Here is a 24,296-nt window from a genome sequence, read left to right on the forward strand (position 1 = left end):
ATTGAAGGTTGGCATGCAGGTACAGCAGGCGGTTAAGAAAGCAAATGGCATGTTGGCCTTCATAGCAAGGGAATTTGAGTACAGGGGCAGGGAGGTGTTGCTACAATTGTACAGGGCCTTGGTGAGGCCACACCTGGAGTATTGTGTACAGTTTTGGTCTCCTAACCTGAGGAAGGACATTCTTGCTATTGAGGGAGTGCAGCGAAGGTTCACCAGACTGATTCCCGGGATGGCGGGACTGACCTATCAAGAAAGACTGGATCAACTGGGCTTGTATTCACTGGAGTTCAGAAGAATGAGAGGGGACCTCATAGAAACGTTTAAAATTCTGACGGGGTTAGACAGGTTAGATGCAGGAAGAATGTTCCCAATGTTGGGGAAGTCCAGAACCAGGGGACACAGTCTAAGGATAAGGGGGAAGCCATTTAGGACCGAGATGAGGAGGAATTTCTTCACCCAGAGAGTGGTGAACCTGTGGAATTCTCTACCACAGAAAGTTGTTGAGGCCAATTCACTAAATATATTCAAAAAGGAGTTAGATGAAGTCCTTACTACTAGGGGAATCAAGGGGTATGGTGAGAAAGCAGGAATGGGGTACTGAAGTTGCATGTTCAGCCATGAACTCATTGAATGGCGGTGCAGGCTAGAAGGGCCGAATGGCCTACTCCTGCACCTATTTTCTATGTTTCTATGTTTCAATGATACAAAGATGGGTGGGAAAGCAAATTGTGAGGAGGACACAAAAAATCTGCAAAGGGATAAAGAAAGCTAAGTGAGTGGGCAAAAATTTGGCACATGGAGTATAATGTGGGAAAATGCGAGGTTATCCACTTTGGCAGAGAAAATAGAAAAGCAAATTACAATTTAAATGGAGAAAAATTGTAGTGTTGCAGTACAGAGGGACATAGAAACATAGAAACATAGAAAATAGGTGCAGGAGTAGGCCATTCGGCCCTTCGAGCCTGCACCACCATTCAATAAGATCATGGCTGATCTGGACCTGGGGGCCCTTGAGCATGAAACACAAAAGGTTTGTATGCAGGTGCAGCAAGTAATCAGGAAGGCAAATGGAATGATGGCCTTTATTGCAAGGGGGATAGAGTATAAAAGCAGAGAAGTCCTACTACTATATAGGGTATTGGTGAGGCCACACCTAGAGTACTGCGTACAGTTTTGGTCTCCGTATTTAAGGAAGGATATACTTGCATTGGAGGCTATTCAAAGAAGGTTCACTAGGTTGATTCAGGAGATGAGGGGGTTGACTTAAGAGGATAGGTTGAGTAGGTTGGGCCTATACACATTGGAGTTCAGAAGAATGAGAGGTGATCTTATCGAAACATATAAGATAATGAGGGGGCTCAACAAGGTGGATGCAGAGAGGATACTTCTGCTCATAGGGGAAACTGAAACTAGGGGACATGGGGCTAGAAACTCCACTTTTTTGGATGCATAACGCCCACTTAATGCCCATTTTACCGCTGAAATGACATATAACGCCCATATATTGCCCATTTTGGCACAAAATGGAAACTGACGGGCTTTTTTAGGAGATTTATCACCGAGCGTTATTTTTCCAATGTGCTTAATACCGAGAAAAAATATTACCACCCGCCCACTTTTTTTGGGTGGAATCAGCAGAATGGGCGAAATCAACGCCCACAATATCGCCCAGCGTTACTTTCCGCACGGAATTAATGCCGAGATTCAATATGAATGCCCGCCCACTGTTTTTTGTCATAAAGAGCATATTTACCCAAACTAGCAGCCATGGCGATCGCTCATCTTCAATTTAACCACCTCGCACACATATCGGTCACAATATCGCTCGCTTAAAAAAATGCCCACAAAAAGTGAAACTAACCGGAACGAATGCCAGTGGTGCAGCTGGCATTTGTTAAATCCCACTCTTATGTGAGGAGCTGATATCGGAAAGATTTGTCTGAAAGAGCGCTGATGTGAGTGACAACGTTGACACACTGCTGTGTGTATGCAGCTCAGACATCAATGGTGCCCATCACCTTGGTGCCAGTTAAAGTTTACGTTGATTGATGTTAAGTTGTATTTAACCCTTTCATGGTAAGGAATCACCAGCGTGTAACGGTCCAGCTATCTGAGACAATGCGCAACAAGGTTATGTTCAATAACAAAAGTTTAATTCCAACATTGGTCTGTGTCACAGCCAATAACACCTAACCCTCGCCCACACCCCACTTATTCCACCATTGACATCAATCACATGTTCAACATGTTCACCAACACAGAATACAAAGGCAAAGCAGGAGCATGGTCTCCAGCCCCCATATAGTGCAACAAATTGCATTCACCCAGATGGAGATATAAGACAACCATCACCTGCGCACATGCACCTCACTTTCTTTCCCCCCTTTCTTTCTTCTCCCCACCTCTACCCCGTCCCCTCCTTGCTCCAAGGCGCCTGGCCGAGGAGCTCCTCAGGCGGTGCCTGATTGGGGGGGATGAAGGCAGATGCGGTAGTTGCACGTTTACGGGAGCAGCAGGTGCCGAGGGGGCAACATTCTCTGATGCAAAGCAGGATCTTGATCTTGCTCTCATCTGTCATTCACAATGGTGATGCGGAATCTAGGGTTGGAGTGCCGTACTCGGGGAACACTGGGAGGCCTGTGGCAGCAGTGTTCCTGGCTATCGCATCCAGGGACTCCGCTATGCGCGGAATGTACTCGGTCATGGGATATACCCCCCAATGCTTCGATGAGCTGGTCACCAATGTCTTCAGTCCTCCTGGACAACTGTACCATCTCTCCGCTGTCATGTCGCGCTCGTGGAACAGACCTGCCGCGTGCACGAGGCCTCTATGTGGTCGGCGCCATCCTGGGGACAAATGGGGTGCCCTGCGGAGAGGTGCTTGGGGCCGGTACCTCCAGAGTGGAGGCGGGAATGACCGAAGGACCACTACATGGCCTTGGGGTGGAATGGCTTCTGGAGCGTGGCGATGCAGGTTCTTCGAAGTCTGCTCTCATCCGTCGAGAACAGACCCAGTGGATTGACGGCGCCAATCGGAGCTCCTCAGCACCAGATGTAGTAGGATCGTCCGCCGACTCCTGCCCCACGCCCCCACCTTCTGGCCTCTGTGGCCTTGGCTGGGGCCGTGCTGCTGGCTGAACTGCAAAAGACAAATGAGGTTATTAGAGGAGAAGGAGGTGCTAAGGTGATAAGGTGAGTCCAGCGCTACACACAACATATACACGACAAAAGCACCACCGCTCTCAAAATCATCGCAGACATCACATTTTATGACCATCAACACATTGTGCATTGCAATGATTTTCATTAGGCCAGCATTATTTCCATGACACTTTTAGAAATCATCTATCATATCTGATTGTTCGCATATGAGTGGGTGTGGCATCTATTGACTACATCACGCAATTGTGTAAGCTTTACTCACGTGGCATCACTTCAGGGTCTGCTGATGCATCCGTGGCTGTCCGGGGATGCTTCCCCACGAGTGCGCACTCACTCCTTCATCTCTGTGATGTCGCTGGGGACTGGTGGCCCCCCCCGCCCCCTCCCACCCGTTCTTCTCTGCTCGGACCTCATCGTCAATAGTTTCTTCAGTAAAAAGTAACAGGACAACATGGCATGAGATCATTGCGTGATATCATTACCAAGTACTGTCACAGAGACTGATACAACACATAACCGACAGATGTAATCATGATTATTATGATTATTTTCATTCTTTACCTAAAGACTGACACCGTGACCGCAGGCTTTGAGTAAAACATTCCTGGTAAAAGTGCAAGACTTCACATCATGATTGTTACAAATCAAATTATATAAATACATAAGTACATGTAAATCAATGTAACACTTACTGTTGCGGATCCCACAAGTTCGTTCCATCGTTTGCGGCATTGGTTACCCTCATGCACCTCGTTGATCGCCAACGAGATCACCTCTGCTATCTCGGTCCATATCCTCTGGTAGGCCTTTGGGGTGGGCTTCCCATGCCCTCCCTGTGTCAAATCACCTCAGCGTGACTCGACCTCCTGCAGGAGGGAGGTATTTGCCTCGTCTGAGAACCTCCTGCCTCTTTTGCGGCCTCCAGTGTGCTCCTCTCTCACCTCACTGCTCTCTCCAGCGTCAGTCTCCACAGCGTGCTGTGATGCCTCCTCCTCTCTCTCCATTATAGGCCAAATTCAGTCAAATATATGGCTGGTAACAGCTACTTTTTGTTTGCCTACTTGCTGTGAACCTTAAAGTCTCCCTCCTTCCTGCCAAAGCAGCCACACCACATCCAGCCATGCCTTCAGTCTCTCTGAGCTCCCTCTCTCTCTGTTTCCTCTTCTGCGCATGTCATGGTGACCCTTGACCTCTAGAATCGCAGGAATCGAGCGTTGCCATGCCATTGCTAAGGACGGCCATACTTTACGGCAGAAGGTCAAAAAAAGTTAACACTACCGCCCATTTGATATAGCTCGTGGTAACGCCCATTTAAAAAAATGTAAACTAGGTGTTTTGTGAATGGGCGAGAAGCCAGCGATCTGAAAACCCTTTTTTACCACCCACGCTGGAAATATTGCCCATTTTTGGGTGATAAGCACAAAAGTGGAGGTTCTAGCCCATAGTCTCAGAACAAGGGGCTGCCCATTTAAAACTGAGATGAAGAGGAACTTCTCTCACAGGGTTGTAAATCTATGGAAGTCTTTGCCCCAAAGAGCTGTGGAGGCTGGGTCATTGAATATATTTAAGGCGGAGATAGACAGATTTTTGAACGTTAAGGGAGTAAAAGGTTATGGGGAATGGGCAGGGAAGTGGAGCTGAGTCCATGATCCGATCAGCCATGATCTTATTGAATGGCGGAGCAGGCTCAAGGGGCCAAATGGCCTACACTTGCTCCTATTTCTTATATTCTTATATGCAGTGTGTGGGGATGGCCTGTTCTTTCGAGTTCTCAATTTTTAAAATTGTGAAAAATTGATGGAAACTCAATAGGGGAGCTTCTTGTCTCATTTTTACACGGATTTTCTACTAAGTAAAAATGATGTAATTTTGTGATTAACTTCTATACTGTATGTGAGAGACAGAGTGAATGTGTTATGGTAAAGTGAATAGGTAGAAAAATGCAGAGAAAGTTAGAATAAATTGGTTTCAGCTGATCTTTTCCAGATTAATTTAGCCACTAAGCCCTTTCTATTTTGGAGATTGAGTATCTACCCCATTTTTGTGGGTAATTTTCTCTCGACAGAAGTCTCCCAGGACAATGTGCTCCTTATGACCAAAAGGGCATTTTAGTAACCCGTTTCCAAGCTTTCATCACTATTCATCAGAGGCAATCCCTCGAAACCGAGGAAGACTTGCTTCCACTCTAAAAGAGAGTTCTTAGGTGACTGAACAGACCAATAGGGGAATTACAGTCTCTGTCACAGGAAGGACAGACAGTCGTTGAAGGAAAGGGTGGAGAGTCTGGTTTGTCGCACGCTTCTTCCGCTGCCTGTGCTTGCTTTCTGCATGCTCTCGGCAACGAGACTCGAGGTGCTCAGCGCCCTCCCAGATGCTCTTCCTCCACTTAGGGTGGTCTTTTCCAGGGACTCCCAGGTGTCGGTGGAGGTGTTGCATTTTATCAAGGAGGCTTTGAGTGTGTCCTTGAAACGTTTCCTCTGCCCATCTAGGGCTCACTTGCCGTGTAGGAGTTCTGAGTAGAGCGCTTGCTTTGGGAATCTTGTGTCAGGCATGCGAACAATGTGGCCCGCCCAACGGAGCTGATCGAGTGTGGTCAGTGCTTCGATGCTGGGGATATTGGCCTGATCGAGGACACTAACATTGGTGCATCTGTCCTCCCAGGGGATTTGTAGGATCCTGCGGAGACATCGTTGGTAGTATTTCTCCAGTGATTTGAGGTGTCTACTGTAAATGGTCTACATCTCTGAGCCATACAGGAGGGCGGGTATCACTACAGCCCTGTAGACCAAAAGCTTGCTGCCAGATATCACTACAGCCCTGTAGACCAAAAGCTTGCTGCCAGATTTGAGGGCCTGATCTTCGAAATATGAAGAAAGACTGGATCGACTAGGCTTATATTCACTGGAATTTAGAAGAATGAGAGGGGATCTCATAGAAACATATAAAATTCTGACAGGATTGGATAGGTTAGATGCAGGAAGAATGTTCCCAATGTTGGGGAAGTCCAGAATCAGGGATCATAGTCTAAGGATAAGGGGTAAGCCATTTAGGACCGAGATGAAGAGAAACTTCTTCACTCAGAGAATTGTGAATTCTCTTATCACAGAAAGCTGTTGAGGCCAGTTCGTTAGATATATTCAAAAGGGAGTTAGATGTGACCCTTATGGAAAAAGGGATCAAGGGATATGGAGAGAAAGCAGAAATGGGGTACTGAAGTTGCATGATCAGCCATGATCATATTGAATGGTGGTGCAGGCTCGAAGGGCTGAATGGCCTACTTCTGCACCTATTTACTATGCATTGTGTTCCTAACACAGATGAGGCCGCAAACAGGGAGGTTAAAGTAACAGTGACCTCAGTCTTTAATAAGACACTCCAGAGTGAGGAACATGCTGGGATCCCTTGGGACTTCAGGGGATGAGCTCCCTGGTGGCGGAACATTGGAGTGCATGCTTTACAGATACACAACATCACTCCCCCGCCAAAGTCAAAGTGAAAACTCTTTACGGGAGCCTTTCTTTCCCTGGTGGACTGCCTCGGTACAAACGTCTGTTCTGGTGTGTTGGCTGTGCCCTTGCTGGGCTGGTGTGTTGGCTCTGCAGGGCTGCTAGGTGAGCCTGGCCTTGCTGGGCTGTTGGGCGTGATGGGTTCGATTTCCTGGTCCGCCGTGGTGTCGTTGATCCTTTGGGTGTGTGTTGTGGGCTCGAAAAAGGTGGTGTCTGCTGTGGGTTGTTTAGGGCAGTCTGTGAACCGCAGCCTCGCTTGGTTCAGGTGCTTTCTGCAAATTTGTCCATTGTCTAGTTTGACTACAAACACCCTTTTCCCTTCTTTAGCTATCACCGTGCCCGCGATCCACTTGGGACCATGTCCATAGTTGAGCACAGACAGAGGGTCATTCAGATCAATTTCCTGTGACACAGTGGCGCGACCATTGTTTACATTTTGTTGCTGCTGCCTGCTCTCTACCTGATCATGCAGGTTGGGGTGAACCAGCGAGAGTCTGGTTTTAAGTTTCCTTTTCATGAGTAGCTCAGCCGGGGGCATCCCTGTGAGTGAGTGGGGTCTCGTGCGGTAGCTGAGCAGTACTCGGGACAGGCGGGTTTGGAGTGAGCCTTCTGTGACTCGTTTAAGGCTCTGTTTGATGGTTTGTACTGCCCGCTCTGCCTGCCCATTGGAGGCTGGTTTAAACGGGGCCGAGGTGACATGTTTGATCCCATTGCGGGTCATGAATTCTTTAAATTCGGCGCTGGTGAAACCAGTATATCAGGCAGGCGGTGGGTGGCAAACATGGCCCTCAGACTTTCAATGGTAGCGGTGGCGGTGCTTCCCGACATTATTTCACATCCAATCCATTTTGAAAAAGCATCCACCACCACTAGGAACATTTTACCGAGAAACGGGCCTGCATAGTCGACATGGATCTTCGATCATGGTCTGGAGGGCCAGGACCACAATCTTAGTGGTGCCTCTCTCGGCGCGTTGCTCAACTGAGCACAGACGTTGCATTGCCGTACACAGGACTCTAAGTCAGAGTCGATACCGGGCCACCACACGTGGGATCTGGCTATCGCTTTCATCATTACTATACCCGGGTGTGCGCTGTGGAGATCCGAGATGAACGTCTCCCTGCCCTTTTTGGGTAGCACTACGCGGTTACCCCACAACAGGCAGTCTGCCTGAATGGACAGCTCGTCCTTTCTCCACTGGAATGGCTTGATTTGCTCTTGCATTTCAATGGGGATGCTGTCCCAGCTCCCATGCAGTACACAGTTTTTTACTAGGGACAGTAGAGGATCTTGGCTAGTCCAAGTCCTAATCTGGCAGGCCGTGACAGGTGATTTATCATTTTCAAACGCTTCCATGACCATCAACAAGTCTGCGGGCTGCACCACCATTAACAAGTGTGCAGGCTGCGCCATTTCCACCCCCGTGGTGGGCAATGGTAGCCGACTGAGAGCATCCGCACAGTTCTCGGTGCCTGGCCTGTGGCGGACGGTATAGTTATACGCTGATAGCGCGAGTGCCCACCTTTGTATGCGGGCTGAGGTATTGGTATTTATCCCCTTGTTTTCAGCGAACAAGGATGTGATCGGTTTCCAGCTCAAATTTGAGGCCAAACAGGTACTGATGCATTTTCTTTACCCCGAACACACAGGCTAATGCCTCTTTCTCAATCATGCTGTAGGCCCTCTCAGCCTTAGACAAGCTCCTGGAGGCATAGGCGACAGGTTGCAACTTCCCGCAATGTTAGCTTGTTGTAATACACACCCGACTCCATACGACGATTCGTCGCATGCTAGCACAAGTCTTTTACACGGGTTATACAATACAAGCAGCTTGTTGGAGCATAAAATGTTTCTGGCTTTCTCAAAAGCAATTACTTGTTTTTTTCGCCATACCCAGTTCTCACCTTTGCGCAATAACACATGTAGGGGCTCTAAAAGGGTGCTTAACCCTGGTAGGAAATTACCAAAATAGTTGAGTCCCAGGAACGACCGCAGCTCCGTGATGTTCTGTGGCGTGGGCCCGTTCCTGATAGCCTCTGTCTTGGCGTCTGTGGGCCGAATGCCGTCCGCCGCGATCTTTCTCCCGAGAAACTCCACTTCTGTTGCCATGAAGACGCATTTCGACCTCTTCAGCCGCAGCCCTACGCGATCCAGTCCTCCTCCAGGTTTTGTAGGTGCTCGGCGGTGTCCCGACCCATGACCAATATGTCGTCCTGAAAGACCACCGTGTGTGGTACCGACTTGAGTAGGCTCTCCATGTTTCTCTGGAATATCGCTGCAGCCGACCGAATTCCAAACGGGCATCTGTTGTAGATGAACAGTCCCTTGTGCATGTTGATGTAGGTGAGGCCCTTCGAAGACTCCTCCAGCTCCTGCGTCATGTAGGCCGAAGTCAGGTCAAGCTTGGTGAACGTCTTGCCTCCTGCCAGCGTCGCAAATAGGTTGTCTGCCTTAGGTAGCGGATATTGGTCCTGTAGCGAGAAACGATTAACAATTACTTTATAATCGCCACAAATCCTGACCGTGCCATCACGTTTGAGTACTGGAACAATCGGGCTGGCCCACTTGCTGAATTCCACTGGGGAGATGATGCCCTCGAGTTGCAGCCTGTCCAGCTCGATTTCCACTCTCTCCCTCATCATGTGAGGTACCGCTCGCACCTTGTGGTGAATGGGTCGTGCCTCTGGGACCAAGTGGATCCGCACCTTCGCCCCGGAAAGGTTTCCAATGCTTGGCTCAAAAAGGGAAGGAAATTTGTTCAGAACCTGGGTACATGAGGGCTCATCGACAGCGCTCGGATGTCATCCCAGTTCCAGCGGATTTTGCCCAGCCAGCTCCTTCCAAGCAGTATGGGTCCATCGCCCGGGACAATCCAGAGTGGCAGTTCGTGCACCGTGCATTCCTGGGTGACCTTGACCATGGCGCTGCCCAGGACAGTGATAAGCTCTTTGGTGTACATTCTCAGTTTTGTGTGGATGGGGCTCAGGGCTGGTCTGAATGCCTTGTTGCACCACAGTCTCTCAAACATTTTTTACTCATGATGGATCGGCTAGCACCAGTGACCAGTTCCATGGCTATGGGTAAGCCATTCAATTTTACATTTAGCATTATAGGTGGACATTTCGTCGAAAATGTGTGCACCCCGTGTACTTCAGCATTTGCCTCCTCTCTCTGAGGCTCGAAATTGCTTTGATCCACCATAGACCGATCTTCCTCTGCCACGTGGTGGTTAGCAGGTTTTGCAGAGCTTGTAGCTCGTTTGCAAGCTCGTTGGAGGTGCCCCATTGTTCCACAGCTCTTGCAAACATACCCTTTGAAGCGGCATGAATAGGCTGAATGGAAGCCTCCACAACGCCAACAAGGTGTGAATTGCTTTGCATTCATCCTTTGTTGCGGACTCTGAGTCATCTGGGTCACATGAGGCCTGCTGGCAGTTGCAGACTCGTGGTTTCTGTCCTGTATATTTCTGCTCGCAAACAGAGTTCCAGTTAATTTATGAACGTTTCTTGCACTTGTGTGCTGAGAGATTTGTTTGGTGTTATCACTGGTGGACATAAACGCCTGTGCTATCGTAATGGTCTTACTGAAGGTCGGTGTCTCTACAGTCAAAAGTTTTCGTAGGATGGTCTCGTGGCCAATGTCCAGTACAAAAAAGTCTCTGAGCATTTGTTCCAGGTAGCCATCAAACTCACATTGTCCTGCAAGTCGCCTTAGCTCGCCACTTCCTGACCTTCAGGTCGCTGGCACGTGTAGAACCGATACCTCACCATCAACTCGCACTGCCTCGGGTTAAGATGTTCCCGAACCAGTGTACACAGCTCCTCATACGATTTATCTGTGGGTTTCACCAGAGCCAGAAGATTCTTCATGAGGCTGTAGGTCGATGCCCCGCAGACTGTGAGGAGGAGCGCTCTCCTTTTTGCAGTGCTTCCATCTCCGTCCAGCTCGTTGGCTACAAAGTACTGGTCTAGCCATTCGACATCGGCTTCCCAGTCCTCACCCTCCGAGAACTTTTCCAGGATGCCCACAGTTTACTGCATCTTTGCATTGGATTCGTATTCTCGTCACCAGTTATATTGGGCCCAAGTTTCCACAAGAAAAAAAACGGGCGCCCCTCCGAGCTGGGCGCCCGTTTTTCGCGCCTAAAACGGCGCCTAAAAAAATCCTCGGTATTCTCCACCTACTTACAGGTCCTGTGGCACTCGGCGCAGCCAGCACGAGCAGTGGGGGGGGCAGAGCCAGGTCCCGGCGCTGAAAACAGTGCCGGGACCTCTGCATATGAGCGCTACAGTGGGCACGCAAGTGCAGTGGCTCCAGGCGCCGAACTGAGTGGGAGGGGCCGAAGCACGCAGCCCCTAGCCCTGGCTGAATGGCCTCACTGGGGCTGCGTGAATGAGGCTCCTCCAACGGCCAGCTCCTGCTCCCCCCCCCCGACCAGACCCGAAACTCTCTCCCCCTCCGCCGACCAGACCCGAACCGACACCCGCTTCCCCCCCGCCCCGACCCGACACCCGCTCCCGCCCCCCGACCCGACACCCGCTCCCCCCCCCCGCCCGACCCGAGACCCGAGACCCGCTCCACCCCCCCCCTGCCGCCCCGACCCGAGACCGGCTCCACTCACCACGCCCCGACCCCCGAGACCCGCTCCACCACCCCACCCCCGGCCTGACCCGAGACCCGCTCCCCGCCCCGACCTGAGACCCGACACCCGCTCCCCCCCCCGCCCCGACCCGAGGCCCGCTTCCCCCCCACCGCCCCAAGCCGAGACCCGCCCCCCCCCCACCCCGACCCGAGGCCCGCTCCCTCCCCCGACACGAGACCCGACACGAGACCCGATACCCGCTCCCCCCCGACCCGACCCGACCCGACCCGAGACCCGTTCCCCCCCCCCGCCCCGACCCGAGGCCCGCTCCTGTTCCCCGACCCCCCGAGGCCCGCTCCTGTTCCCCGACCCCCCGAGGCCCGCTCCTGTTCCCCGACCCCCCGGCCCGCTCCTGTTCCCCGACCCCCCCCTTCCCCTCCCCTCCCCTCCCCCTCCCCCTCCCTCTCTCCCCTCCCCCTCTCTCCCTCCCCCTCCCTCCCTCCCTCTCTCCCTCCCCCCTCCCTCTCTCCCTCCCTCCCCCTCCCTCCCTCTCTCCCTCCCCCTCCCTCTCTCCCTCCCCCTCCCTCCCTCTCTCCCTCCCCCTCCCTCCCTCCCTCTCTCCCTCCCCCTCCCTCCCTCTCTCCCCCTCCCTCCCTCTCCCCCTCCCTCCCCCTCCCTCTCCCTCCCTCCCTCTCTCCCTCCCCTCCCCTTCCCCCTCCCTCCCTCGCCCTCCCTCCCTCTCCCTCCCCCCTCTCTCCCTCCCCCCCTCTCCCCTCCCCCCTCTCTCTCCCCCCCCCTCTCTATCCCTCCCCCCCACTCTCTCCCTCCCCCCCCTCTCTCTCCCTCCTCCCCTCTCTCTCTCTCCCTCCCCCCCCCTCTCTCCCTCCCTCCCCCTCTCTCTCCCTCCCTCCCCCCCTCTCTCCCTCCCTCCCCCCCCTCTCTCTCTCTCCCTCCCCCCCTCTCTCTCTCCCCCCCTCTCTCTCTCCCCCCCCCCTCTCTCTCTCTCCCCCCCTCTCTCTCTCTCCCCCCCTCTCTCTCTCTCCCCCGTCTCTCTCCCCCCCTCTCTCTCTCTCCCTCCCCTCCCCCCTCCCTCTCTCCCTCCCCCCCTCTCTCTCCCCCTCCCCCCTCTCTCTCTCTCCCCCCTCTCTCTCTCCCTCCCCCCTCTCTCTCCCCCCCTCTCTCCCTCCCCCCCTCTCTCTCTCTCTCTCCCTACCCCCCCTCTCTCTCTCCCTCCCTCCCCTCTCTCTCTCCCTCCCCCCTCTCTCTCTCTCCCTCCCCCCCTCTCTCTCTCCCCCTCCCCCCTCTCTCTCTCTCCCTCCCCCCCTCTCTCTCTCTCTCCCTCCCACCCTCTCTCTCTCTCCCTCCCCCCTCTCTCTCCCTCTCCCCCCTCTCTCTCTTTCCCTCCCCCCCTCTCTCTCTCCATCCCCCCCTCTCTCTCTCTCCCTCCCCCCCTCTCTCTCTCTCCCTCCCCCCTCTCTCTCCCTCCCCCCCTCTCTCTCCCTCCCCCCCCCTCTCTCTCCCTCTCCCCCCTCTCTCTCTTTCCCTCCCCCCCTCTCTCTCTCCCTCCCCCCCCTCTCTCCCTCCCTCCCCCCCTCTCTCTCCCTCCCTCTCCCCTCCCCCCCTCTCTCTCTCTCCCTCCCCCTCCCCTCTCTCTCTCTCCCTCCCCCCCCTCTCTCTCTCTCCCTCCCTCTTTCTCTCTCTCTCCCCCTCCCCCTCCCCCTCCCGCTCAGCGGCACGAACGGCTGCAGAATTCTCCCTGGCTGAAGCACTTTCACACAGGTAGGAAGATGGATTATTTAATCTTTTCTTGGCTTATAAATGTTTATTCAGGTTGGATTTATTTGTATAATATTTGTAGAAGTATAAATAAGGATTTATTGTCGAATTTAATGAGTTCCCTCCCCCCCCCTCCCCCCCACCTCGTTCTGGACGCCTAATTTGTAACCTGCGCCTGAATTTTTTATGTGTAGAACAGGTTTTTTCAGTTCTACAAAAATCTTCACTGGCTCCATTCTACTTTAGTTTGGAGTACATTTTCACTGTGGAAACTTTCAAATCAGGCGTCAGTGGCCGGATACGCCCCCTTTTGAAGAAAAAATTCTGTTCTAAACTAGAACTGTTCTACCTGACTAGAACTGCAGAAAAACAAATGTGGAGAATTGCGATTTCTAAAATAGTCCGCTCTCCACCAGTTGCTCCTAAAAATCAGGCGCGAATCATGTGGAAACTTGGGCCGTGTGTTCCAAACACATGAGGTTGCACACAGGGAGGTTAAAGTAACCGTGACCTCAGTCTTTAATAAGACATTCCAGAGTAAGGAACAGACCTTAGGGGCCAGCTTATATACAGTGCTCCCAAGGAATGATGGGATCCCTTGGGACTTCACGGGATGCGCTCCCTGGTGGCGGGACATGGGAGTGCATGCTTTACAGATACACAACACTATATATGTTTCTATGTTTCACTCTGTTCCTCAGGCGGCTGAAGGCTGCACTGGCGCACTGGAGGCGGTGTTGAACCTCGTCATTGATGTCTGCCCTTGCTGATAATAGGCTCCCGAGGTATGGAAAGTGGTCCAACTTATCCAGGGCCGCGCCATGGATCTTGATAACTGGTGGGCAGTGCTATGTGGCAGGGTCAGGTTGGTGGAGGACCTTTATCTTACGGATGTTTAGTGTAAGGCCCATCCTTTTGTACACCTCGGTGAAGATGTTGACTATGACTTGGAGTTCAACCTCTGAATGTGCGCAGACGCAAGCGTCGTTCGCATACTGTAGCTCAACGACAGAGGATGGGACGGTCTTGGATCTGGCCTGGAGGTGACGAAGGTTGAACAGGTTCCTACCGGTTCTGTAGTTTAGTTCAATTCCAGCGGGGAGCTTGTTGAGTGAGAGGTGGAGCATTGCAGCAAGGAAGATCGAGTAGAGGGTTGCCGCGATGACGCAGCCCTGCTTGACCCCGGTCCGGAGGTGGATTGGGTCTGTAGTGGATCCGTTGGTCAGGATCACGGCTTGCATGTCGTTGTGGAGCAGGCGGATAGATTATCTGAACTGTAAGGCAGCAAAAACAGACTGGGATTAATCGTTCCCTGATTTTGCTTCCCTCCTTTTCTTAAGTCTCTATTTGCAATTTCCTTATACAGTAACATGGTGAAAAAAGAAAGTGGGGAATATTGAACCTATGCGTGTTTCTAAGATACTATTCTGTACAATTGCTATTCACTTTTTAAGGATCCTTTCATTTACAGAAATGCACATTTTTCCCTGTCATTTTAGAGTGGTTAGACAACCTAGTTTTCTTGAACCTGTGTAACAACAAGTTAACAACATTGCCTGAAGAACTATACAGGTAGAGGAATTGCTATTCTATTATATTGTTACAATAGTATCTCTTAAGCTACCACATTAAGTGAAAACTGTTTATCTCCACAATTGCCTCCCCATCTTTCCGGAAGGTAAGGACTGTGGCTGGGCTACAGTTCTGTTGGTATAGTCAGTCTTCTAGTACCCCACCCTTTCTTCATTTATGTTCCCAGATAGTGAGTTTGGCATTTGTTCAACATTGGCAGTGGCATCAAAGGGCAATGTTATTCCTGTTCTCACCTGACATCCTCGCATGGCCACTTTCTAGCAGTTGAAATTGGATAGGAATCAGGAGCAGGAGCCCTGAGTAGCTTGTGCTTTTCCCCTCTCCAGTCCAGGGCACTGAGGTCAGTAATGACACACCAATTGCTGTCCTGGCTCAGCTAACTCAGCACCTACTGGACAACCGGTTATAGAATTTTAATTTAATTTGTTAAGGTTCCTTTAACATTTTTTGTTTACTTACAATCTTTATTGGTTGTGCCCTTGTAAAAAGGGGGCACATGGTTGACTTTTAATCGGCAATTGCCAGCATTGAAAGAGTCAGCACCTACTGGAAACTAAACTGGAGACTTTCTGGCTTATATGGCTCAGTACCACACCATGCTGTGTACATATACACTAAATAATAGGGACATCTTAATATAACTAATTCTTGAATCTCTATTAAGTAATCCATAATAATTAGGAGTTCTTGACATTAACTCACTAACTTTCAGAAAGTTTGAAACTTTTTGGATTAATGCACCAACATTGACAAACGGCTCATAGGGGCATAGAAATGTATAGGATAGGAAAAGATCATTTCAGTCCACCTAGCTGGCTCCAAAGGTCATAAACAGATCACATAGTTCATGCGTAAGTGAAATCCTATGTGTGGAATACACTGCCTGCTACTGACATTGGTTACCTCGGTTTTGTTGTGAGTTCTTTGATACATCAGTTAAAAGGTTGATTATTTCTTAATGTCAAGAATTTTTTTTTAAAGCCTCTTTTGTATTGTAAATTGGTTACTATCAGATTAGATATAAGGCATATATAGTCCCTATAATGGATAACTTTTGACTGTTATTGTATGAAAATGCTGGAACACGACTTAAAAGCTCTGCATCGTGTCAATAAGGTTGCTAGAACAGCTTTTTCCCTCTGTTTACAAATATAACAAATGGCAAAATCTGAGGGAGATTTATTGAATTAGATCCAATTTAAAATCCATTTTTCTTGGGTAAATAAGGGGTTGATCTGTAGAGGTCACCACGCTACCACTGTAAATAATGCATTTCACATGTTTTTGTTTTGCAGGCTGGCGGAGCTCAAGTATCTTAATGTGAACAACAACCAACTGGAGAGCATTCCAAGCAAACTTTGTGTACTGCAGCGGCTTTGTGAGCTACATTTAGCAAACAATGAACTCAAATCACTTCCACATGAGATTGGATATTTGACTAATCTCAAGAAGCTTTCTGTGGCAAGAAACCAAATCCAGGAACTTCCAGAAGTAAGTTCTTATGATAGAACATTTTCCAGTGCCTTGATTTAATATATAGCCAACATTAATTTCAACAGGGATTCATCCTCCCAATCATCAGCTGTAACCTCAGTGGAAGATCCGTGGAAACTCTGGAAAAATGACGTGAACGCCGGTTTTCGTGGATATTCCGCTGAAGTTATGTTAGGCAACTGGGACAACTCCGATAGAAATTCTACCCCATTATATATAGATAGAGAGAAATAACTTGCATTTATACAATGTCTTATCTCAACCTCCAGAAGTCCCAAAGAGCTCTACAATCAATGGATTACTTTTGAAGTCTGGGTACTTGTTATGTAGGTAAACATGGCAAACATTTTTGTGTACAGAATGTCCAAAAAGATGTAATAGAAACATAGAAACATAGAAAATAGGTGCAGGAGTAGGCCATTCGGCCCTTCGAGCCTGCACCACCATTCAATAAGATCATGGCTGATCATTCGCCTCAGTACCCCTTTCCTGCTTTCTCTCCATACCCCTTGATCCCTTTAGCCATAAGGGCCATATCCAACTCCCTCTTGAATATATCCAATGAACTGACATCAACAACTCTCTGTGGTAGGAAATTCCACAGGTTAACAACTCTCTGAGTGAAGATGTTTCTCCTCATCTCAGTCCTAAATGGCTTACCCCTTATCCTTAGACTGTGTCCCCTGGTTCTGGACTTCCCCAACATCGGGAACATTCTTCCTGCATCTAGTCAGAATTTTATATGTTTCTATGAGATCCCCTCTCATCCTTCTAAACTCCAGTGAATACAGGCCCAGTCGATCCAGTCTCTCCTCATATGTCAGTCCTGCCATCCCGGGAATCAGTCTGGTGAACCTTCGCTGCACTCCCTCAATAGCAAGAACATCCTTCCTCAGATTAGGAGACCGAAACTGAACACAATATCACCAAGGCCATGTACAACTGCAGTAAGACCTCCTTGCTCCTATACTCAAATCCCCTAGTTATGAAGGCCAATATACCATTTGCCTTTTTCACTGCTTGCTGTACCTTCATGCCAACTTTCAATGACTGATGTACCATGACACCCAGGTCTCGTTGCACTCCCCTTTTCCTAATCTGCTGCCATTCAGATAATATTCAGTCTTCGTGTTTTTGCCCCAAAAGTGGATAGCCTCACATTTATCGACATTATATTGCATCTGCCATGCATTTGCCCACTCACCTAACCTGTCCAAGTCACCCTGCAGCCTCTTAGCGTCCTCCTCACAGCTCACACCGCCACCCAGCTTAGTGTCATCTGCAAACTTGGAGATATTACACACAATTCCTTCATCGAAATCATTAATGTATATTGTAAATAGCTGGGGTCCAAGCATTGAGCCCTGCGGCACCCCACTAGTTACTGCCTACCATTCTGAAAAGGATCCATTTATCCCGACACTCTGCTTCCTGTCTGCCAAGCAGTTCTCTATCCACATCAGTAAATTACCCCCAATACCATGTGCTTTAATTTTGCACACCAATCTCTTGTGTGGGACCTTGTCAAAAGCCTTTTGAAAGTCCAAATACGCCACATCCACTGGTTCTCCCTTGTCCACTCTACTAGTTACATCCTCAAAAAATTCCAGAAGATTCGTCAAGCAGGATTTCCCTTTCATAAATCCATGCTGACTTGGACCGTTCCTGTCACTGCTTTCAAATGCGCTGCTATTTCATCTTTAATAATTGATTCCAACATTTTCCCCACTACTGATGTCAGGCTAACCGGTCTATAATTACTCGTTTTCTCTCTCCCTCCTTTTTTTAAAAGTAGTGTTACATTAGCTACCCTCCAGTCCATAGGAACTGATCCAGAGTCGATAGACTGTTGGGAAATGATCACCAATGCATCCACTATTTCTAGGGCCACTTCCTTAAGTACTCTAGGATGCAGACTATCAGGCCGTGGGGATTTATCGGCCTTCAATCCTATCAATTTCCCTAACACAATTTTCCACCTAATAAGGATTTCCTTCTGTTCCTCCTTCTCACTAGACCCTCGGTCCCCTAGTATTTCCGGAAGGTTATTTGTGTCTTCCTTCGTGAAGACAGAACCAAAGTATTTGTTCAACTGGTCTTCCATTTCTTTGTTCCCCATTATAAATTCACCTGAATCTGACTGCAAGGGACCTACGTTTGTCTTCACTAATCTTTTTCTCTTTCACATATCTATAGAAGCTTTTACAGTCAGTTTTTATGTTCCTAGCAAGCTTCCTCTCATACTCTATTTTCCCCCTCCTAATTAAACCCTTTGTCCTCATCTGCTGAATTCTAAATTTCTCCCATTCCTCAGGTTTGCTGCTATTTCTGGCCAATTTATACACCTCTTCCTTGGATTTAACACTGTCCTTAATTTCCCTTATTAGCCACAGTTGAGCCACCTTCTCCATTTTATTTTTACTCCAGACAGGGATGTACAATTGTTGAAGTTCATCCATTTGATCTTTAAATTTTTGCCATTGCCTATCCACCGTCAACCCTTTAAGTATCATTCGCCAGTCTATTCTAGCCAATTCACGTCTCACACCATCGAAGTTACCTTTCCTTAAGTTCAGGACCCTTGTCTCTGAATTATCTGTGTCACTCTCCATCTTAATAAAGAATTCTACCATATTATGGTCACTCTTCCCCAAGGGGCCTCGCACAACAAGATTGCTAATTAGTCCTTTCTCATTACACATCACCCAGTCTAGAATGGCCAGCCCTCTAGTTGGTTTCGCGACATATTGGTCTAGAAAACCATCCCTAATTCACTCCAGGAAATCCTCCTCCACCGTATTGCTACCAGTTTGGTTAGCCCAATCTATATGTAGATTAACGTCGCCCATGATAATTGCTGTACCTTTATTGCACGCATCCCTAATTTCTTGTTTGATGCTGTCCCCAACCTCACTATTACTATTTGCTGGTCTGTACACAACTCCCACTAGCGTTTTCTGCCCTTTGGTATTCCGCAGCTCCAACCATACAGATTCCACATCATCCAATGAGCTGACTGTCCAAATAATCTGGTTTTAGTTGTGTTTTTTGAGGGAGGGATGTTGGCCAGCGCATGGAAGAACTCACAACTCTTCTTCAAACAATGTCATAGAATATAATTGCATTCACCTGAGCAGGTAGGCATGACCTTGAATTAACATCTCATTTGAAAATTGGCACCTCCCCTCAATGCAGCACTCCCTCAGTACCGTCCGTCTGGGCTATATGCTCAAGTCTGCAGTGGGGCTTGAACCTTCAATCTTCTGACTCAGGTGAGAGTGTTACCAACTGAGTCAAGCTAATATATATAATTTGATATGTGCTCTCACCCCAAAATGATAGGCATGTTAAGGATCTGCACATAGCCAAATAAGCTGTCCCATAGCTAAAAATCAGAGTGAAATTGCCGACTAACAAAATATTTGGCTCACCTATGAAAACTGCTGTTAGCAATTTATTCCAGACTGCGATGGATTGGTAAAGAAAGCTGTTCCACAGATAGTTGGAATTTGTTGTTGTCTCGGTTAGAGGGCTAAGATGACCTTTATGATTAACCCTGGTGTTATAGCTTAATTGTTTGCAGGAGGGAACAACCTACTTATATAACAGGCATGTCACTGAACCAAAAAAGCAATATTCAGGCGTTTTTATTGGAACGGATAGTGGATTCAACATTTTGGTGTCACAGTAAATAAGGATATTCTTAAATTACTATATAATTGAGGGAGTTCAACATATCTGTATGTCTCATTTAAAAAATAAACAAGAAATGCCTCTTTCATGACAGAATTTAAGAAAAAACAGGGATGGGAAAAGGCCATTAAGCCCAAAGTTACTTATTCCTCTGGTATATTAATACTTTCATCATGGCATTTAATTGTATTTTGAATAACCAACATTTTGCATTTTGTCTATTATTACCGTGCTAGTTAGATTATTCCTAACATTTATCAGCCCTTGATTTTTCCTGATATCTGATCTAAATTTACTTTTCATTTATGTTTTCTGGTATTACTTAGGATATTTTGAAGTCATAATTTTGCTTTACCTTATTTATAATAACATAAGAATTAGGAACAGGAGTAGGCCATCTAGCCCCTCGAGCCTGCTCCGCCATTCAATAAGATCATGGCTGATCTGGCCGTGGACTCAGCTCCACTTACCCGCCCGCAAGCTCCACTTACCCACCCGCAGCTCCACTTACCCGCCCGCAATCCTTCAATATTTTATATCTCTTTATGAGGTCACCCTTATCTACATTCATTCTAGACTGTAAAGCTCAAGGTTCTCCAAACTTACTTCCTCGCTGATCCCTTTTATACTTGCGCTCAGTTTTGTTCCACATTTCTGTAACCATTTGTTTTTTTTTAAGTACATATATTTTTATGCTGTGGTGCAGTGACCAAAACTAAACACTGCACTTTAAGTGCGGTTTTACCACTGCATTGTGAAGCTTTGGCACGCCTTCTGAAGACCTCTCTTCTAGCTATATACCGTAGTATAATATTGTTTAAAATGGCTTTGCCAAATTATCTTGGCAATTAGTGTAATATATGTGCTATTACTCCACGCTCTCTTTTTCCAAGGTTCCTTGTGCTAATTTAGTTCCATTCATTGTACTGTATACTTATTTATCATATTTTTTCAAACTATGTGTAATTGGTTTATATTCATCAGTGTTAAAGTTCATTTTGTTATGTATTTGTCTGATTGTCCAAGTACTGACTTTTGCACGACTCCATTTAATATCGTCCCTGGGCTCAACAATATTGGGTAGATTTTATAAATTTGCACTTTGGCTCAGAACTTTAATGGATGAAAAATTATATAGGGGTACTGACCTCCATGCATGAATTTCTGATTATCTATCTTATCACGTCAAGCTTTGTGCTGGGAACACAAATTCATAAAATCTATGCATATAGCTCTCCTGAATACTCTGTTTTAAAAACAGATTTAAAAAAAAAAAGAGCCCCTTATTCTACCCTGGATTCCTGTGGCTTTTAGTTTAATTATAATTTTTAGCTAGAATTTTATCGAAAGATTTCTGTAAATCTAAATGAATTATATCATAGGAAGTGTCACCATCTATTTTATTTTGCAATATTCTCAAAGAAATCAATGGATTTGTGAGCCAGGAGTTTCTACTTGCAAACCATACTGGTTGTTTCTTAAAATATTGTTATATCCCTCCAACTTGACCCTTAGAACAGGTTCCATTGCTTTACCTGTTATTGATTTTTATATCCAATTGAACTACTTTTAAAGTGTAGTCACTGTTATGTATAGACAAACATGGCAGCCAATTTGTGCACAACAGAATCCCACAAATAGCAATTGGATGAATGTCCAATTATATGATTTTTTTTGTTTGTAGTTGTGCCATGGACTATTTTATACCCATTTGAAGAGGCACACAGTGTCCCAGTTTAAAGTAGACAGTACATCTGCCATTTTGGTACTTCCTCAGTCCTGCACTGAAATGTCAAGCTAGATTGCTTGATGCACAATCTTCTGATTCAGAGGTGTGAATGCAATCAACTGAGCAAAGCTCAGACTTGCACACTACTGGTATTTCGGTAATGCCCTGAACTACATCAGGCCTGGGCTACCTGATGTGGGACTTTTGGATGTTCACATTGCATGCAAACAGAACAAAATGAATATATTGAACATGTAGGATATGAAGTTGGCTGATACTTTGACAGCTGCCATGTGTAGGTCCTCCCACTGCAGATATATGTCCACTGTATAGCAGATATGTATAACAGCTGCTGGAAGGTGTTACTTGGAGGCATGATATGAGAATATTCAGGGCTCTGGGCTGCAGACATGAACGTGGCTGTTCGAATCATAGAATTATAGAAATTTACAGCACCGAAGGAGGCCATTCGGCCCATCGTGTCCATGCCAGCCGACAAAGAGCTATCCAGCCTAATCCCACTATCCAGCTCTTGGTCCATATGGCACTTCAAGTGCATAACCAAATATTTTTTAAATGCGGTGATGGTTTCTGCCTCTACCACCCTTTCAGGCAGTGAGTTCCAGACCCCCACCACCGTCTGGGTGAAAAATATTCTCCTCAAATCTCCTCTAAACCTCCTACCACTTACTTTAAATCTATGCCCCCTGATGATTGACACCTCTGCTAAGGGGAATAGGTCCTTCCGATCCACTCTATCTCGGCCTCTCATAATTTTATACACCACCAATTAGGTCTCCCCTCAGCCTCAAAGAAAACAACCCCAGCCGATCCAATCTTTCCTCATAGCTAAAATTCTCTAGACCAGGCAACATCCTCGTAAATCTCCTCTGTACCCTCTCGAGTGTAATCACATCCTTTCTGTAATGCAGTGACCAGAACTGCACACAGTACTCTAACTGTGGCCTCACTAATGTTTTATACAGTTCAAGCATAACCTCCCTGCTCTTACATTCTGTGCCTCAGCTAATAAAGGCAAGTATCCCGTCTGCCTTCTTAATCATCTTACCTACCTGTTCTGCTACTTTCAGGGATCTGTGGACATGCACTCCAAGGACTATTTGTTCCTCTACACTTTTCAGTGTCCTACTATTTATTGTGTATTCCCTTGTCTTATGACCCTCCACAAATGCATTACCTCCCACTTCTCCAGATTGAATTCCATTTGTCACTGTTCTACCCACTTGACCAGTTGATTGATATCTTCCTACAGTCTACAGCTTTCTTCTTCATTATCAACCACACAGCCAATTTTTGTATTATCTGCAAACTTTTTAATCATATCCCCTACATTCAAGTCGAAATCATTGATATATATACCACGAAAAGTAACAGACCTACTACTGAGCCTTGCGGAACCCCACTAGAAACAGCCTTCCAGTCACAAAAGCACCCATCAACCATTACCCTTTGCTTCCTGCCTCTGAGCCAATTTTGGATCCAACTTGCCACTTTGCTATGGATCACATGGGCTTTTACTTTCATGACCAGTTTGCCATGCAGGACCTTATTAAAAGCATTGCTAAAATCCATATAGACTACATCAAATGAATTACCTTCATCGATCCTCCTTGTTACCTCCTCATAAAATTCAATCAAGGTAGTCAGTCATGACCTTCCCTTAACAAATCCATGCTGACTGTCCGTGATTAATCGTGCCTTTCTAAATAAAGATTTATCCTGTCCCTCAGATTTTTTTTCCCAATAATTTTCCCACCACGGAGGTTAGGCTGACTGGCCTGCAATTACTCGGTCTATCTCTTTCTCTCTTTTTCAACAATGTTACAATGTTAGCAATCCTCCAGTCCTCTGGCACCACACCTGATGGTCAGAGAACATAAGAACATAAGAAATAGGAGCAGGAGTAGGCCATATGACCCCTCGAGCATGCTCCGCCATTTAATACGATCATGGCTGATCCAATCATGGACTCAGGTCCACTTCCCTGCCTGCTCCCCATAGCCCTTTAACCCCTTATTGGTGAAGAAACGATTGAAGGATGCAAAATTCACAAGAACCTTCCCAGTGTTTGGGTTAATTCGAAAGGCAATTTATTTTGAGACTACCTACCGAAAAGTTTGGAATCCTAAAGTGCTTATGGAAGAAACTACGAACTTTAATAGAATTTTGTATTTTTAAAAGCCAAATTCAAGGCTGTGGGCGGGCCCAAGGAACTAGCAGGAGACAGTCTGATTGAGTGAGGCTACCTGGGTGTGAGGACTAAGTTAACCTGTCTGGAGGAATGAGTATTCGAGAATCCTTCTCCACAAGAGACATTAACATCACAAAATCACCCAGAGATAGCTACCCATCAACATGGGTCTGGGGAACCATTTCAGCATATACATCACAAAGAGGCCCAATCCAGCCTGTATGCGAAAACTAAGCACAACAGGACAGTGCAATTACTAAACTAATATTTACATCAGGAAACAGTTTTCGAACATCAACTCACCCAAAACATATCAACTTTTAATGAGCCCGCCAAAATATTACAAAGAAAAGCCAAGCCCGTCAAGTTTATACAAAGGATTCTGAACAGACTTGAACCACTGAAATCGTATAACTGGCCACTGTTTCCAACAGAGGGTAGGACATACTTGGGTATACAACCGAGACCACGCTTGTGTCATCAAGACCAGGAGAGAAACCAACGCGATAGTTGTAAACTAACTTCTCCAGCCTCGAAGTCCTGAAGTCC

General features: G+C 47.4%; 1 protein-coding gene across 1 annotated transcript in view; it reads left to right on the top strand.

The window, feature by feature from the left end:
* Positions 1 to 24,296, top strand: part of lrrc69 (leucine rich repeat containing 69) — a 208,438-nt gene that overhangs the window by 80,399 nt on the left and 103,743 nt on the right. Inside the window, exons 3-4 of the mRNA XM_070893857.1 lie at positions 14,526 to 14,598; positions 15,915 to 16,110. Of these exons, the coding sequence (XP_070749958.1) occupies positions 14,526 to 14,598; positions 15,915 to 16,110 (269 nt within the window). The remainder of the gene's footprint in view (positions 1 to 14,525; positions 14,599 to 15,914; positions 16,111 to 24,296) is intronic.

Source organism: Pristiophorus japonicus, chromosome 1 (assembly GCF_044704955.1).
Source record: "Pristiophorus japonicus isolate sPriJap1 chromosome 1, sPriJap1.hap1, whole genome shotgun sequence".
Classification (NCBI taxonomy): domain Eukaryota; kingdom Metazoa; phylum Chordata; class Chondrichthyes; family Pristiophoridae; genus Pristiophorus; species Pristiophorus japonicus.